Raw genomic sequence first — 18,353 nt, 5'->3', positions numbered from 1 at the left:
TTGTATGGGGGCCTGCAACCCCCCGCCACACACACAAAAACACCACCTCCACCTCCACCAGCAGACTCCAGCTATACTCGACCCATCCCCCCCACCCCAAATAACACACATACACACACACAAAGACAGAAACCCCCCGCCCCCCTACCTCTTCCAGCTCTTTGACATGACGCCGTTGTGGCCTTCAGGAGCCTTTATGCAGGCTGTTGTCTGAGGCAGATTGAAGACCCCCTTTGTGGGTGTGTGTGTTTGTATGTGCGTGTGAGTGACTTTGTGTGCATATGTGCTTTGGTGCGCGCGTGTATATGTATGTTTGTGTATGTGGTTGTGAGTGTGCATGCGTGTCATTTTGCTTGTGTGTGATTGTGAGTGTGCATGCGTGTCATTTTGCTTGTGTGTGATTGTGTTTGTGTGTCATTTTGCTTATGTGTCTGATTGTGTTTGTCCTTGTGGGTGTGAGTGTCAGTGTGTGCATGTGTGTGTGTCATTTTGCTTGTGTGGGTGTGATTGGGTTTGTCATTGTGGCTCACTGGCCCAACCAGGCTCATTCACTCTGGCCCCTAATCATCCTCCTGTATCATTGGCTGACTCATTAATTCCCTCGCTCTCCACCTCAAGCTGGTGTGTGCTGAGCGTTCTGGCGCCGATTGGCTGCCGTGCATCACCCAAGTGGGTGCTACACACTGGTGGTGGTTAGTGAGGTCCCCCCTTCACTGTAAGCGTCTTTGAGTGTCTAGAAAAGCGCTATATAAATTCAATGAATTATTGTGTGTTTTTGTGTGCGTGTGTCCGCCCAGCCGTGCTGCTCCACAGCGGGCGTCCCGTGAGGGGGCTGACGCGGCCCTCGGAGTGGAGGGCGGGAATGCGGTATGAATGGAGCTGTGTGTCTGGCGCTCCACCTGCTGACAGACGGACGCCGCGTCTCCGGCGAGGCCTGGGGATCCGACGTCGTCGCCACGGCCCGTTACACCGAGGGGCGGGCGTCCGGCCTCGTCCCTCACACCGGGTGACGGCGGCCGTTTGTTTTGGTTTCCGTCGCTCCCTTTGTGGGGAGGTTTGGTTCCGGGGGGGCGACGGGACACGGTGGTTTGGGGGGATGGCCACGCCTGCTCCATTGTTTTAGCCCTGAAGCCTCCTTCCTTCTGGATGGGAGGCTGGGGTTTTGTTGTACCTCTGCTTGGCTATTGTCATGCAGCCACTTCTCCCATGTTGCTGGATAACGTCCTACAGAGTGTGGAATCTGATGTAAATGAGGAGGGGGGGAGAGGGGGAGGGGCTCAACAAGAACATACAGACAGCATCTTGTCTGCACATGTAGAGCACACCTAGTTCATGTGTGGGGAACAAACTAAGGCAAAATACAAGAATGAAGAAAAATAAAGTGTGTTGCTTTCTCTCACTTATGTGTTTCCACAATTATATCATGTCATTTTTAAATGATATTTCTATGTTACATTTATGTACAATAATGAACCATAATCAAATTCTATTGGTATTCTACAATCAAAAATACAATCACCAAAGGACAAAAGTGGAGCTCTTACAGTATCCATTCATAATATCATCCAGCATAAACAGAAAGATAGTTTCAGTTATTTGATGCACTGTGTTGGCTTTCTTTCAGATAGTCAACATGAGGCCTTGGTAGGCCCTCTGATATCTCAGCCACCTGACTGGCCGACCCATGTGGACCCGTGATCCAATCAGAGTAAACCGCTTCATATGGTATGTAGACTTGAAAGGGGAATTCTTGTTGCTACATGCGCTAAATGCGTACACACGTAGTGTAGTCTGGTTCATTTAAAAAGTGCTCCACCCTTATTCTAAAGCTCCCCAACTGGCAACTTTAATGCAGAGTTCTATAAACCAGAGGTTTATTAGTGTGTTATAATATACAGGGTATGCTAAATTCAGCAGGTTAGCTTACAGCACAGAAGCATTCAAAAGCAGTGGATCTGAAATGACAGAGACTTCTTGATTTCTTGATTTCTAGTTAATGATTTTTGATTTGTCAGATGGAGCTGCTCCTCCGTGATGAAGTGTCCTAATTCACTGTAAGCGGCTTCGGATGAAAGCATCTGCTAAACATCTAAATAGTAAACAGCACATACTTAGCTGATGCTGTTGCACTTATGCATGGAGCGACCTAGATATGTAATACTTTGTATTAACAGCCTCATCACTGGGCCAGTGGGGATGGAGAGCGCCGGAGGTTCTGCGTTGTTTGGTCCGACCATGCTCTCGAAGAGATTGCATCTCCATAATCAATATAAAGCGGGCTGCTACCCCATGCATCTCGCCCCGGGCCTGCGGAGCGTTAAACTGTACCATTCAGGAAGCTAAACAAACATTCTTTTCCCAGCGTAAATACTCTGCGGAGTGGACGCACGGCGAGAGCCATGAAAAATAATAACAGATGTGTGTTTGGACGGAGCATAAAGTAAGCGGACAGGGGGGTTTCAAGCCCTCGTGCTGAGAAATGTTGTTGAGGAGTTTAACTAAACTATGACCACACACATTTCCTGTTTAACTTTTCTTTCTATTTTTCTATAGCACATGCACATACAAAAATACCCACCCAGGGAGTGAGAGAGATAGAAAGAGAGTGCAAGAGAGAGAGAGATGGAAAGGCAGAGAGGGTGACAGAGATAGAGTGAAAGAGAGAGGGAAAGAGAGAGGGATAGTGTTTTAATAGCCTAGTTAAATATATATGATATCTGTTATATAGGTGACATGGGGGGGGTAATATGTACCTGGCCACTGCTTTTAGGTATTGCTCTTTTGAACTCAGGAAGTTACCACATCCTCTACAGGAATGAATGAAAAATGAATTCCAGGCATTTAGGATCTGGCAAAAAAAATACAATGTATCCCAGCTATCCGTAATAATTCGGTCCATATGCAAGACTGATACAGAACCCTCTTGTCGGTAATCTTTCCATTGAAAATCTCTCTAGGTCAACATCTAGTAGGTGCTTTGGGAACAGTTGTATTGCTTACTCTTGACGATACAGGATAGGATTGGTTCATGATGGAGGGTTCCTCCTGGGTTCTGGGCTTACTGGGGAGATCGGCTCACCATGTGTGAGGGTCTTTGCTGGGCTGGTTGTTAGAAAAGAAGACACACTGCAGACCCTCCCCCCATGATGTCTCCGCTGCTGCTCCAATGTTTCAGCATCACCTCGGTTATCACACAACACGCCCGCCTTTGAAGTGGACGCAGACCGCCATTCAATTAGAAAGAGACAGACGTTCACTAGCTTGTGTTAGATCTCATTATGGACTCTTCTCCCAACCTTGCACACACACGCACACACACGCACACGCACACACACACACACACACACACACACACACAATCAGTCATGACCCTCCCTCCCACACCCCACTCCTCCCCAATCTAGATGAGGTACTTGGGGATTGCCCTATACTGTCTGGATCACCTAATGCCTGCTGGTCTGTTCTCTGGCCTGTACCTAATTTCCCCGTCGCTGCCTAATCAAAGAAGATGGACCAAGCAAATTAAGCGTGTGTGTGTGTGTGTGTGACGTGTGTGTGTGTGTGTGTGTGTGTGTGTGTGTGTGTGTGTGTGTGTGTGTGTGTGTGTGTGTGTGTGTGTGTGTGTGTGTGTGTGTGTGTGTGTGTGTGTGTGTGTGTGTGTGTGTCAAAGATGACAGTGTACAGGGTCTGTCTACCACAAAAATCTCTTCAAGATATCGTACCTCCAAAAAGAAACTGATTCCCTAAAGAAAAAGCATTGAATGAACTTGGCGGAGTAGAAATGAAGGCCCCAATTACATGAACCTAGAATGGAAATATTGAAACACATGTTGTGTTTGGAAGGAACGAGGAAGAAGAAAACATGTGTATAGTAAACAGCTGAAACGTAACACTGGTATGATGTGTGTGTGAGGACAGGAAGACTTCCTGTCTCCATCACTCTGGAGACTACAGCCACGCAGGGGAACCTGACAGCACCGGCCCCCCTGAACACAGCCTGCTGCTGCTCCAGGTCCGGCTCTGATGGGTTGCTCAAACCCCCTTCTATTTGAGGGAACAACATCAGTCCTGGTTCAACTCGGGCTCATTATGGTGGAAGTGGGTTTCAGGGCCAGGAAGTTTCATTGCTTTCCAAATAAACCTCAGCAAACAGAGCAGCAATCCAAATTCCTCATTTCAGCGGAGCCTTAAAACCCAGAGTCCTGAAATCCTTCAATAACACATTGAGAAGAACGTGGTTTCATCTGAAACATGAAGGTCTGGACCAACTCAACTCATCTTCAATGGTGCAAGGAGAATGGAGAGAGAAGATGTCTAGTTCTCTTCTGCTTTTCTCCTGAGCTCATTCCCCCCCAACACGTAGTGGAGGCGACCGCGTCTGAAGCCCGCTTATGAAACCCTATCAACGCTCCAGTGAGGCCTTTGAACCGTATTCTGCTATAGGCTCCACCACACAGGGCTTTCATTAGCACGCTGAACTCCCAGCAAATCACTTCGACTTTGATTATTTTACTTTGGCAGAGGATCAATCGATGTCGCCCCGATGGGATCAAAATCGCTATCCAATAGAAATTAAATAGCATCCTTTCTGAAAACAAATGACAAGCAACAATGTTCTCATTCAGGCTTGTGGGTCTCATAATGTGAAAGGTTTCAATATCATTAATGTAGGGGCATAGAGAGAAAGACCATTCAACAAACAACTCCATGTGTTGGTGGAAGGAGGTGCTTGTCAAACGAGTGTAAACAGCTAGCTTGGCCTGGTTCTCCAAACTGACATAGAAACCCACCCACCCCCAAACCGTGTGCCCCAAACACAAGCCCACCCTACCCCATCTCCTCCTCAGTGTGGCGTCAGCTGCAATGAGCTCCAGATGTGGCTGGCCCCCCTCCAGTCACGGCACTGGATGTGGTTGGAAGGTTGCAATGGAAACGCCACCCACCATCGGACCCAATGAAAGTCTCTAGTCTGCAGTGTGCTGCCTGCTTGCTGCCTTTTTTCTCCTTTCGTTCATGGACTCTGTCTGGTAAATGGCATGAACAAAGGAGAAAGAAGGAAGGAGGGCAAAAGACGGGGGGAATACGGAGGGGAACCCCGCATTTACTTGGTTTTCAGTGACTGTTTTATAAGTTCTTCCTCTCGTTTTAGTCCTTTCAGAAACAACGACGTGCTGCAGTCCCTTGAACACATTTCTTTAAAAAAAAAACACAAATGACGCATCTGTTGTGAATCAGCCAAGACGCACAATCCTGATCACGTTTATTAAAGAAAAAGCGCTGAACCTATGAGTTTGGATGCCTGCTGCAACGGAACGCTTTGAGATCAATCCCGTTGTCAGTGGACACTTACAAAACGGGCTGAGGCTTAAACAATGATTAAAAAAGACCAGAACCAAATAAAAAGCAAATCAATAGACTGTGTCCAGACAACTTTGTTAAAATGCGGGTGACCTGATAGGCGGTTATGATCCTCCACAAACCCAGATGGTAGAATACATTACTTATTTAGCCGAGGCCTTCGCAGAAAATGTGAAACAAACCCAATGTGACCACTTAATCTCCCCAATGTCAGATCCTTCAGGACTTCAACATCAACATTAGAAAGACAAATATTGTTCTTAGAGTTGGTGATTGAGATAGGCTAGTATTAATTCGGACATCGACATTAAAGTGTAGCTTATTTTGAGGAACAAGCTGCCATTTTCTTAGCCTCAATGTAGTGGCAGAATTATTTTTACCTTGCTCATTTCTAACAAGTTATATTCAACAGAAAAGCGGCACGAGGTCAACCGGAGAGCCGCCAGCTTCGTGCACATCGTCAATTGGTAAAACACACAGTTCCAATTACAGTGGGCCAGCCACTGGAACCAGAGCCAAGGTTGGAACGATAGCTCCCCCTTCTGATGAGTGAAAGGGCTGCTCGGAGTCAAGAATTAATGATGCATTACTCTGATCATGTACTGTGTAGAGCTATCCCTGGTATTTTAGACGTGATGTACAATATCAAGCAATTTGGAACAAAGGAAATTTTCCTATTGCATACCAGTCCACAATGATGTCTCATGGGAAATAGCCATGAGGGACTTTCAAAGAAAAGGTTTTACTAACAGAGAGGAACACCCATGTAAGACTCACACCGCTTCTCAAAGGAGGTAAATAAATAAATTATAATAAGAATAATTGAACACCGGGCCCTGTAATTGTCTAATGTAATTGTATTTTGGACCTGGTTGGACCTATGTAATTGTGTAATTTTTCTGCAGAACTGAGGATGAACAGGAAGGGTTGAGCTGTCCTTCCTTCAACTCGCCTTATTGAAAATAGCCTATAATTTATACAAAATTAAACCAGGCCTCAATCATGCACTGCTTTACATTGGTTTTATTTTTACACTTTACGCCTTCCAACAATGAGACTTGACGACGATTTACTACTTACACACTGGTCGGTTTCTAGGTATGTCATTTAATTAAAATAACCACTAAATTACTGGGTGGAATTAAAGGATAACACAATGGAAACAACTTTCAATAAATACAATTGTTTAACGGGTCTTATAGCAGCAGTTTGTCAGGAATCCTGTTTCGCTCCAGGACCACCATCACAGTCCAGCACAAGCAGGGCCGTGGACGCCTGCTTCTTCCCCGGTCATCCCTTCTGTGCTCGGTTCTAGTTCAACGCCTGACCCCCTGGGGCCAGTGGTCAGCGCAGAGGGGGTCATGACGGGGGTCTCAGGAGCCCCTGCAGGGGGCCGTCGAGGGCCACCTGGTGAGGTAGCTGGAACTTCTTGTTGGCAAGGCTACGGAGTGCGGGGAAGTGCTGGAGGAGCAGCTCACACACGTCCGTGTGGCCGCGCTCGGCTGCCTGCACACACATCAACACACAGACTAATTAGAGGCTTAAATTATATTAAAAGGCTCACCGATTTATTCATGTGGCGTCAACGGAAATATGAGTCAATCACTTGTTCTGTTGAGGCGAAGATTCTACAATAACGTCCATGTTTAGCTGAAACTACGGCCTTTGAAACCAGGTCCAAAATACTTAAAAAATGTTATGTTATCTTTGATGCCATGTTATGTTATCTTTGATGCCAGTTATAGCCCATGACGTGGACAGGGTATGAATCTACTACAGCAATGTACTCTTGGGCCAAGACGTTGACTCTACTGTGAGGAAACAAACTGTGGAAATCTACATTAGCATTATATTAGTTCATCTCGAAACCCCAAATGTGAAAATATCAAAGTAGTTATTTATTTGATGTTCTTTACTGATTCATCGATCAATGATTATCAGATGAACTATGGAGTTTGTGTTGCTTCAACCCTCCCAATCCAATGGACTAGCTCAGTGTGGGAACGTAAGGTTTGTGGTCAGTGGCTGGTCTCCTTCTACGTACACAGTGGATGCGAGTCGATGGCCAATTGCCCATGTCGGAACGCATCGGCACCGCAATGGGCAGATCGGGGTCTGGTCTATAGACTGCCTTCCCCCAACCCCTTTCTGCTCGGATTGAAACCCCCGACTGACTACACAGTCGGCCCCACAAACCACCCCCAGGCGGGCCGGCATCACCTTGTGTAGCGGGGACGCTCCGTCGTCGTCACAGAGCCGCGGGTCTGCCCCGTGGCGGAGCAGGAGCCCCACCACGTCCAGGTGACCGCAGTAAGCTGCACGGTGGAGCGGTGTGGCGCCCCCTGGCGTCTGGGGAGACGTGCAGGCGCCGCTTTGGAGGAGGAAGGCGCACACATCAAGGCGCCCGCTGCGACTGGCGTAGTGCTGGAGCACAGGGTGACGCAGAGCTTGAGATTCATATACACAAGTTGTTCATAGTATAGAGGGAAGGGGTCTCTTTGGTGCACAGAGTAGAGTGGGGGCCTCTATGAATAGTCAAATCACCTAACCTATATGCCCCCTTTCCTTAACCTTTGTGAAAAACGTCATCGGGTCAAGGAGATATGAAAAGGTGCCTCCTTTCGAACATAGGAAAAGATAGCATTGTTTTAAATGAATTCGGCTCCACTTTTCCCAACCAACGTCAGACGGCGAGTATTGCTGACCTCTAGTGTGGAACTACAGTTTTCCGAAGTTGGACTACAACAAGCGCTCTTTCGATCGATGAGTTCTTGTCGTATTGCTTTCAATCAGTTTGTCACCAATAGTGATAATCACGTAGGTCGGACTTGGCCAACGGAAATATTTTGGGCCACTTGAATCCCAATTCACATGTGAAAGAAAATAGGCTCAACTTATGTTGATGTTGAAATTAACTGCCCCCAGTAGTCTTTCTTAAATCTGAAGTCGGCATTTTATTTTCTTACGGTGTATATTGTGTGCTTAATAACGACCAATAAATGAGTTAATTTCGATTCAAATGATATGTTTCTCGAATTGGTATCCATTATCTTTTTTTTCAAACCACCTTTCCTCCAAGTACTTCCGGGACATCTCGTTAGGAAAATAAATTTCCTATGCAAAAAAGAGAATTCGTAGAGGCCCTGGGCATCCTCACCAGAGCGGTGTATCTGGAGGAGTCCCTCAGGTTGGGGTCAACACCCGTCTTTATCAGGGATTTCACCCTGTCCATGTCACCGTCCATTGCAGCACACCAGATACCTGTACATAAAAAAACAGTTTACCTAGTTATGTCCTAATTAGATAAATTCAGTTTGTCTTAACTAGTAGTCCGACATATTTTTGCCTGGGTTAGGAACTTGGTATTCTGACTGCTTGCCTTCTAACCTCTTTCAAAGTCCATCTCATCCAAGGTTTGATAAACACTCGGTGCAGAACATGGATGGGTGCAGCATGAACTGTGCTCTTGGTCACACGCCATGAGGGACTTTCAAAGAAAAGGTTTTACTAACAGAGAGGAACACCCATGTAAGATTCTCTCTCTCTATATATAAATATACTACTAGTGTTTAGGGCAGGTTTAGGGGCCAATCACTGAATATCCTGTTGTTTACTGGTTCACTTCCGTGTTTCTTCTTCTACTGTTCTTTAATTCGCAGCTCCCGCACCTTCTGTCTTGCTACGCACGTCTTTAACCATCAGTCAATTTGTAACAAGACAATTAATTTAGTTAAAAATCAGTAAAAAAAAATCGGTTAGTTTAAAGGAAGGGCAGTCTGAATTTCTTAATATATGTACACCAACATTATCTTTCCACGATATGAAGCCTTTGCTCTCTGGCTCCGCACAGACAACCTGATCCACGACGGACCCTGAAGGATGAAACGAGCGAACCTCCGCCCGTCATTAGTCGATGTTTAGCTCATTTAAACTAGCTGGCAGGCCAGCGAGTCAAGGAGAGGTAGTTAACAATCTAGTCAGGGATAGATAGTTATCCAGCTAGACAGGGATAGATAGTTTGTCAGCTCGTCAGGGAGAGATAGTTAGTCAGCTCGCAGGGAGAGATAGTTATACAGCTTTTCCGGATAACTAGTTATCCAGCCTGTTAGGGAGAGATAGTTATCCAGCTCGCTTGGCGGTGTTGTTGTCTTACAGAGTCGTTATCCTCGACTCTGAAGAAGACCCTGAAGGATGAGAAGAGTCACTCTGTTTGTTAACGGGACGTCCAAGAATGGGAAGGTGGGTGAAGTGCCTCATGGACAGATAGCTCATCATGGGCTGGCCTCAGCCTGGAGGCCAGTCCATGCCCCTGGACCATGATCTTCATAACATCTATCATCATATCTGTTTCATGATATATGTCGAAGTAGTGCACCTTGTGTTGTTAAGAAGGATCTGTAGGTCGAAGCATGTAAATGGCTGCAGGTTAAAGTGACCAGGGGTCTTGAGACAATGACGCTGACCTGGACCCGGTTATTCAGGATTGTCTCTATATATATATTCCAGGAAACCTTCATTTTGGTTCAGATGTTTCCCGTGGCTGTTAAAATGGTTTAAACTTGTTGTTCTAGGTTGTAGCAGTGTACGGGACCCTGTCAGACCTTCTGTCCGCAGCGAGCAATAAGTTAGGGATCCGAGCTTCCAGTTTGTTCAACGGCAAAGGAGGTCTGATTGATGACATCTCTCTGATCAGGTAATCTATAATGAAATGTTCACTATCTATTATAAAAGTATCTATACTACCTTTCTAACAGAAGCATGCATTGGCTCAATTTTCTGTTAAATGTTCCCCACCCAGAGATGACGACGTGCTGTACGTCTCGGAGGGAGACTCGTTTGTTGGTGAGTGTTTTAATAACCTCTTCCTACTCCAACTGGGTAGCGTATAACTGCTGGGTCATTTATAAGAATCCAGACTTTCTTCCTATCTGCCGTGTCCGTTCGTATTCATTGTGTTAACGTCAACCTCTCAGACCCTCAGGATGAGGTCAACGCCGTGTCGGTCAAGCCTGGAGCCCCTTCTGATTGGCTGACGCTGAACATCGGGGGTCGCCTGTTCACCACCACGCGGTATGAGCCTATGTATGGGTAAACCCTTACCCTTTCATGAGTTGTTGTTCATCAATGGATTAAATGGTACCCCTCTGTTGTTACAGAAGCACCCTGGTTTCTAAGGAGCCAGAGAGTATGCTTGCCCACATGTTCCGAGACAAATGTAAGTCCATCTTTGGATCAACTTTGACCAGTAACTTACCATGTCTTCCTTCATGTCATGAGGTGAACCCTGATGCGTGTCACCCCAGCTTGTCTGTATCTCTGCCTCAGGTGTGTGGGGAAACAGGCAGGATGAGCATGGAGCCTACCTGATCGACCGCAGCCCTGAGTACTTTGAGCCCATCCTCAACTACCTGCGACATGGACAGCTCATTATCAACGAAGGAGTTAATATCCGCGGTAAAATGTTGTTTGGCCCCACAAGTCTTTACATTTCATATTCACAAAAGTATGTTTGGTTTGGGTTTTTATTGATTTGAGTGTGTGATGGAGGATGATACTGGAGAAGCTAAGTCCTGTCTGATTGGTTCTCAAGGTGTGCTGGAGGAGGCTCGCTTCTTTGGGATTGAGCAGCTAGGCGACCAGCTGGAAGCAGCTTTAAAGGTGACTAAAGTCCTGAATCATGTGTAGAAACTCCATTTCTTTCCACATTGTTTGGAATGGATTTTCATTGCAGTAAACTTGACTCTTGTTTCCAGAACACACAGCCCCCAGATGACCACTCTCCCATCTCCCGCAAGGAGTTTGTTCGTTTTCTACTGGCCACGCCCACCAAGTCTGAGCTCCGATGTCAGGTACGGACCGATGGGAGGTCACACTGGTTCAGCCTGTTCTTTGGTTCACTGCATCACTGTAGAGCTAACGTTTTTATGTTCACTGTATCACTGTAGAGCTAAAGGAATGGTGTTCACTGTATCACTGTAGAGCTAAAGTAATGGTGATCACTGTAGAGCTAAAGGAATGGTGTTCCCTGTATCACTGTAGAGTTAAAGTAATGGTGTTCCCTGTATCACTGTAGAGTTAAAGTAATGGTGTTCCCTGTATCACTGTAGAGCTAAAGTAATGGTGTTCCCTGTATCACTGTAGAGCTAAAGTAATGGTGTTCCCTGTATCACTGTGGAGCTAAAGTAATGGGGTTCCCTGTATCACTGTAGAGCTAAAGTTATTGTGTACTTATTGTAAGTCGCTTTGGATAAAAGCGTCTGCTAAATGCCCTAAATGTGTTCACTGTATCAGTGTAGAGGTAAAGTTATGGTGTTGTTTGGTTCACTGTAACGCTGTAGAGCTATAGTCTGATCCTCTGACCCCCCCTGCACACACTCATTCAGGGTCTTAACTTTAGCGGGGCGGACCTCTCTCGGCTGGATCTGCGCTACATCAACTTCAAGATGGCCAACCTGAGCCGCTGCAACCTGACCCAGGCCAACCTCTGCTGCTCCAACCTGGAGCGGGCGGACCTCTCTGGGGCCAACCTGGACGTGAGCTAGAGACCTGATGGTCCTCAACATTATCTCTGTCAATCATATTGGCTTATTGTTCAAGATTAATTTGGCATTCAATTCATGATGTCTATTCACTGATGGAAATTTCTATCGTCACAAAAATGGTTCCATATCGAATTTCTACCCTCAGCCATGAAGGAGCAGTTCTTCATATTCTAGACACTGCTAGGGATGTGAATAACTCCATTTTTTCATGGTCGAATAGTCGGTGGGTGGTGTGTGAACGAATAATCGATTATTCGATGTGTGCCGACATTCACAAAGGCAGCCATGGATCATCGGCAAGAAATCACTTAATATCTTAAACTCAAAAATACAACTACCTGCTAAGTAGTTCCAGTCAAATTTTCTGTTCAGCCCTCAAAACGAGAGCTGGTAAATTGTGAAAAATGCATTTAACTGTAATCCGAAAACGCGGTTATATGCTGTAGTCCCTATATCGTATCTGTGGTATAAAGGCTGAATCGCGACGGTCTATACTTTCAACATCAAGAGTACGTATTTATAATTTGAAATTCGTCCCAACCTTAATACCAGTGATGCTATATGGTCTAGCATATAACCGCGTTTTCTGATTACAGTTTAATGTACCAGTAAGCTGACGACATCGCTAGTTAACACGGAGATATCCATGGCAACCGGTCAAAAAATTTCCTCATGGTGATAATTCTGCGTGCACACCCGCCTTGTTGATAAACAAATAATCCCCCTATAAATGAATGGTCTTCTTTTATTTTCTATGGCAAGTGACCATGGTATAAGCGGGATAATGCCTTTGGACACCTGTCCAACATTAGTTCCATCTGTTAATTCTTGTTTATTTGAACGGGAAAAAATGTTAACGGTCCAAATGTTAAAAATCGACTTTGAACCTCGGGAATGAATAATCAAATATTCTGTCTCATCCCTAGACACTACACTACTAATTGTATTTTAATCTAAATCTGGATAATTAGCATCTGCATTTAGCTAACCCAGAAAGGTTGCAATTAATGCACAACAAATAAATACTGAATCCATACGCCTTTTTCACAAGAATCTAATTCTAAACCCTGACAACTCGGTACTAAGATGTTAAAGGAATAACATGACCGTTAAGTGCGCTAGAATGGTGGCTGGCAAAATTATTAGACCAGCCTAATTACATGTTCTCCAACGTATAGAAATCATTTCTTAGGGCATAATCGTGCAGTAGTTTCTGTTGCTCTTTTAATTAAACGGATATTGCTCTTTGTATCTCTTCTTCTGAAGAGTGGTAATCTACAAGGGGTGAAGATGCTCTGCTCCAACGCAGAGGGGGCTTCTCTCCGGGGCTGCAACTTTGAGGATCCATCGGGTCTGAAGGCCAATTTGGAGGGTAAGAACCTGAGACTGCGGCGTGCCCCCTTTACCCATCATTAAGGATTCGTATCAAGGGGAATATCTGCCTGTGCTTGTCTCCAACGTTCAGTGTGCTTGTCTCCAGTGTTCAGTGTGCTTGTCTCCAACGTTTGGTGTGCTTGTCTCCAACGTTTGGTGTGCTTGTCTCCAACGTTTGGTGTGCTTGTCTCCAACGTTTGGTGTGCTTGTCTCCAACGTTTGGTGTGCTTGTCTCCAGCGTTCAGTGTGCTTTTTCTCCAGTGTTCGGTGTGCTTGTCTCCAATGTTCAGTGTCATTGTCTCCAATGTTCAATGTGCTTGTCTCAAACGTTCGGTGTGCGTTTATTGAACACTCACTGTTGTGATGTTTTTGGAGGACCTCGCTGTGCTGCCTGTCTTCAGTGCTGATTAGACCGCTCCTCTTGAACCTGTCTTCAGGTGCTAACCTGAAGGGGGTCGACATGGAGGGCAGCCAGATGACGGGCATCAACCTGCGCGTGGCCACCCTGAAGAACGCCAAGCTGAAGAACTGCAACCTGCGGGGCGCCACTCTGGCCGGAACAGACTTGGAGGTGAGAAGCAAAGGCGATCGTCCTGACAACGGATGTCTCCCTAGAACATTGTGTACACTAGAGATGGGAGTAGTGTGTACAGTGGAGCAAAACAGTTAAATTATAAATGTAATATTGAATTCACGCACGAGCGAATCACGTCCCACCCATTATGCAATCGCAACCCTAATCCCATTTCCTAATCCCATCGTCGTGCGTGTGCGTGCATGTGCGTGCATGTGCGTGCGTGCGTGCGTGCGTGCGTGCGTGCACTTGCCTAGCTATCCAACAGGGGACTTCGGCGTCATAACACCTCACCAACAGGGGACCTCCCAGTCATGCTTTAAATCAAGCTATAAACATGTCTCAAATATTTTGGAACATTTACTCAACTTTTCCCAAGATGGGACCTGAAAGTGTGAGTGTTTAGTCCATAGTCGGCAGCGCCTCTGCTGGCCAGAGCTGGGAGTTCAGCAGCCCATTCACACATGTCGCTTCAGGCCCCGTCCACACGGGCGATAACTATCTTTTCCCCTCCGTTTTCCTTTGTAGCTTACAGGAGTATCTCCATAAAGATGGACTCATTGCGAAAACGCATCGCGCTGTAGAAACGCTGTAGTAACGCTGTAGTAACGCTGTAGTATATATACAAGGCGCTGATTCTCCACAAAAGGAAGTGGGGGCGCATCAAGCCTGCGCGCATCCTGCCTGCGCGCTGTATACAAACATTCCGTCGAGGAGGAGATAGCAGTTGTTTAACCTTTTAGATTAAGCAGAAAAACGTGTATGTACTGTACTAATGTACAGTTAGTAATTAAATTGACCAAGGGGCTGTATTTAAATCTACAAAAATAATACAAATCAAAAAATGATGCTGGGGGGCGATGACGTCATCGTTTGCATTTCAGGCGTCCACACGAATCCTAACACGAGAACGCATAGGTCTGTTTTTAACCTATCCACCCTGGGACCTGGTTTCAGAAAAGTGAGTTTTCGGGCACCAAAAACGCTGATCCGTCTGGACACTCGTCCCACACGCAAAGCCTTATCCGTTTTCACCAAAAAAATCAGTTACGTGTGGACGGGGCCTCAAACACTCCTCTGTTGTGTGAACGGCCTGCCAGAGGGTCTGTCAGACTGTAGAGGGCTGTTAAACAGGCTACTTGGTAAAGAAAACCAGTCTCTTGAAACATTGTGTGTGTGTGTGTGTGTGTGTGTGTGTGTGTGTGTGTGTGTGTGTGTGTGTGTGTGTGTGTGTGTGTGTGTGTGTGTGTGGAAAAATGAGTGGAAAAAACTTTCTTCTCAACCAAAGTTGTTTGTTCCCTTATGGTTAATATATACCGTCCATTTAGTTCAATGCTGTCTCAAAAGCGGAAACAGCATACATTGCTTTTTACCATTTTATGAATGAACTGGGTGTCTGTGGTGAAACTGTTGGGATCTATGGGAATTGGGAACCATTACCTCTTATCGTCGATGGGGATGCCAAAGACTGGACTAAACGGAAGTCTTTGCCACTTTAAACTGAAATAAACCAATAAATAAAATGGACTCTCAGTTTTTGTTGTATTCTTGGAAACACCAATGGTCCAACTGAGAGATGTGTGTCTGACTAACGTCTGGAATGCAGTCAGTTAATATGAAACTCGTATAGAATGAAAATGTCCCCTTGTTCCTACTCTAGTAAATGGATCTTAATGATCTTGCAATGGAAAAGCTTTCCGAATGTAGTCCTGACAGCCAGACCTCTTCATAGACTTGATTTTTATTTTTTATAGCTGGCTGTGGCCTTGCATGGCTGATGCAGCCGTCGCTGTGTGATTGGTAAGAATGGGTGTATGAATTGGGGAATGTATTGTGAGGCAATATGTAAAGCAGTTTGAGTAGCAACTGGTTAGAAAAGTGCGATATGAATGCAGTCCACTTAACATTGATATAAATGTCCTGATCTCTGGACAGAACTGTGACCTGTCGGGCTGCGATCTCCAAGAAGCCAACCTCCGAGGGTCCAACGTGAAAGGAGCCATCTTCGAAGAGATGCTCACTCCTCTGCACATGTCCCAGAGCGTCAGATGATTCTCCCTCCCTCCCTGGAATACAGGAGGTACCACGCGGGCCTCCATGCATCCAGCTCTCTTAAGTTTATCTTTAAACACCTTGCACTACAGTTTACCCAGGGTTCTATGTGTATAAATGTTCTAGTTTTGTTTCCTGTTATTGTTATTTTAAAAGTTCAGCTCTATATTCGTGCTTGTCAAGGAATCAATGTAATGTCTCGTGTGGTTCTGTGCGTCTGGAGACCATGTGAGGGGTGTTGTTCATTACTTATACCGTACTTGACATTTTACTGGGAGCCACACATGACCGGAGGCTCCGGTGTGTCGTCAAACTTCTAACAAACGTATTCCTACAATCCGTAAGGTCTCCATCTTAGTGATCACATGTCATCTCAAGGTCATCTCGGGGTCAACGCACACGTTGTCCCTGATTCCGACTGCTTTGTTAGACATCAACATGCGTCTGTAATTCCTGAGTAAGTTCAGGAAAATATATCAGTTTGTCCTAAATATGAAAATCTTAAAAGTAATTTCCTGTTGTGGTTAAGAAAACATTGCGATGGACTCTCCATATATGAACGGATTGTAGGCCGGCGTTTAGGGATGGAAGGGGGTAAGCTGGAAACATACTACAGCCATACTTTGTCAGTGGCCAGATATATGTGATCCAAAGCCATATTATATACTATATTATATATTAAATAGGACGTAAAGAGAGGCTGAACGGGCTGCTATCTTGGGTTAAAAATATGCTGCAGAAATACTTCCCAGCTCAACGTTGGTATGCAATATGAATCTTTATCTTTTTTGAATAATTTAAGATGTGGCCCACCTCTCTACCTGACCTACCTCCAGGGTCCTGGGGGGGACCGGCTGTATCACATGCACTTACCTGGGGTTGGGACTTTAAACCATTGTATGTCAATTATGATGATTCCAATGTTCTAGGGAACGGTTTCTCTTCATTTTTCGTCATGTCACCGTTGTGTTAATGTTTTAGTTATTGTTACAATGTTCTACATGTAAAGCTGCATATCATGTACTCGTTTGACTTGCGCTTTGCACAAATAATTCTATCATATCTTGACATGTGACACCAAAAAAAAGCAAGCATACGTCTTCTCATGTTGTAAAGGGTCCGGTTCTTCCAAAGCCCCACAGAGGGGTCAGACGTTTTAGCAACGTCCATTCAGTCGCTGCTGGAAAGCATCTCTGTGCACAATTTAAAGAGCGACTTTTCTTTTATTCTATCTCTTTTTAATCTTCTGGCTATAAGCTTTTCAGATGCAATATTATTCACTGTGTTCACCATGAGGTACTCTGCCTGTGGGAGTGATCGACGAGGCAATCAGACTTAATATCTCAGCGAGGGCGTAGAATCAGAGGCTGCAATATTTATTTTCATACATGGTGCCGGGTTGAAGATGGAGGCACGGGGGTTTGCAGAAGACGGGTCATATAAGCACCATGTCTATAAGCATTTCACTTGACTATGGAAATAGAGATTTCCATGAATGACTGTTAAGTGGGAAAAAAATAAATAAACGGTTACAAAAAGGATTTGAAATGTGTGACTTTATTTTACTTTATTGTGTACATTTTGAATTAACTCATTGTACTTCATGGTGAATTTAGACCTGATGGCTGTGTTCCCCATTTTGTGTGTGTGTGTGTGTGTGTGTGTGTGTGTGTGTGTGTGTGTGTGTGTGTGTGTGTGTGTGTGTGTGTGTGTGTGTGTGTGTGTGTGTATATAAAGGGCTCGGGCAAATAAGATCTCCATGTACTCAACAAGTTGAGACAGAAAGCCTTCTGCATAAGCTCCCCGGTGTGTCCTTGACAAGGTAGGTCCAAATGTGGACTCTTAAAGAACCGGCCTATGGTGTTGATTGGCGACATAATAAGGCGTCTTGCACATGGCTCTATGAACATCCTTACTGTACCGACAGCGATACATTGTTTCTCTTTCTTCTGACAAATGCACTGATTGTAAGCCGCTTTTGATAAAAGTGTTTGAGCTCGCTGCCTTGAATGTAAATGTAAGGGGGGCTATAATTTCCCTCAACAATGTCAAATGCATCTACTATTAGTTGAATTGTTCAACTCGTAAAGACCATAACTTTTACATTCATGGCAATAAATAAAACAAGTTTGTTAAATGTATCACTCCAGACCCCTTTTGTTTAAAAAAATGTATTTTTAGCCAGGGCAACAATTAAATGTTGGCGGCATTTATTTATTTATTTAACCTTTATATTTCCAGATAAAACATTAAGAACAGTTTCTTATTTACAATATTGATCTGGTCCAAGAGGCCCCTCCAGGAAAAAGGTACAAATAACAAAAACACAAGCATGACTCATTTAGACAAATATAAAACGGATATACAAATGTACAGAAAGAAAATAGAAAACACCAATGCACTATAAATAATAATTAAGATGTGTCAATGTTATATTGTGTGTGAAGGGTGTA

At 45.0% G+C, this 18,353-nt stretch overlaps 2 protein-coding genes across 3 annotated transcripts; one reads left to right on the top strand and one right to left on the bottom strand.

Moving 5' to 3' along the window:
* Window positions 1-6,368: 6,368 nt before the first annotated feature.
* ankrd39 (ankyrin repeat domain 39) lies at window positions 6,369-8,968 on the bottom strand. The gene is made up of 4 exons (XM_060054866.1): window positions 8,746-8,968; window positions 8,516-8,619; window positions 7,579-7,782; window positions 6,369-6,864 (listed from the first exon to the last, which is right to left on the bottom strand). Exons 1-4 carry the CDS (start codon window positions 8,837-8,839, stop codon window positions 6,718-6,720), a joined length of 549 nt encoding a protein of 182 aa, XP_059910849.1. The 5' UTR covers window positions 8,840-8,968; the 3' UTR covers window positions 6,369-6,717.
* A 241-nt stretch (window positions 8,969-9,209) lies between these two features.
* kctd9a (potassium channel tetramerization domain containing 9a) lies at window positions 9,210-17,441 on the top strand. Of its 2 annotated transcripts, XM_060054865.1 has the most exons (13): window positions 9,229-9,597; window positions 9,930-10,051; window positions 10,157-10,200; window positions 10,332-10,428; window positions 10,515-10,573; window positions 10,684-10,812; window positions 10,949-11,016; window positions 11,112-11,207; window positions 11,742-11,891; window positions 13,167-13,272; window positions 13,712-13,845; window positions 15,603-15,648; window positions 15,784-15,916. In XM_060054865.1, the coding sequence occupies exons 1-12, from the start codon at window positions 9,550-9,552 to the stop codon at window positions 15,624-15,626; spliced, it is 1,077 nt and encodes a 358-aa protein (XP_059910848.1). In that variant the 5' UTR covers window positions 9,229-9,549; the 3' UTR covers window positions 15,627-15,648; window positions 15,784-15,916. The 2 variants fall into 2 exon arrangements, with proteins under 2 accessions (XP_059910847.1, XP_059910848.1); XM_060054864.1 differs by lacking the exon at window positions 15,603-15,648 and having other exon boundaries at window positions 9,210-9,597; window positions 15,784-17,441.
* The last annotated feature ends 912 nt before the right edge of the window (window positions 17,442-18,353 follow it).

Source organism: Gadus macrocephalus, chromosome 6 (assembly GCF_031168955.1).
Source record: "Gadus macrocephalus chromosome 6, ASM3116895v1".
NCBI lineage: Eukaryota > Metazoa > Chordata > Actinopteri > Gadiformes > Gadidae > Gadus > Gadus macrocephalus.
The sequence above is the reverse complement of the archived record's forward strand: the minus strand, read 5'-3'. Positions and strand labels throughout refer to the sequence as shown.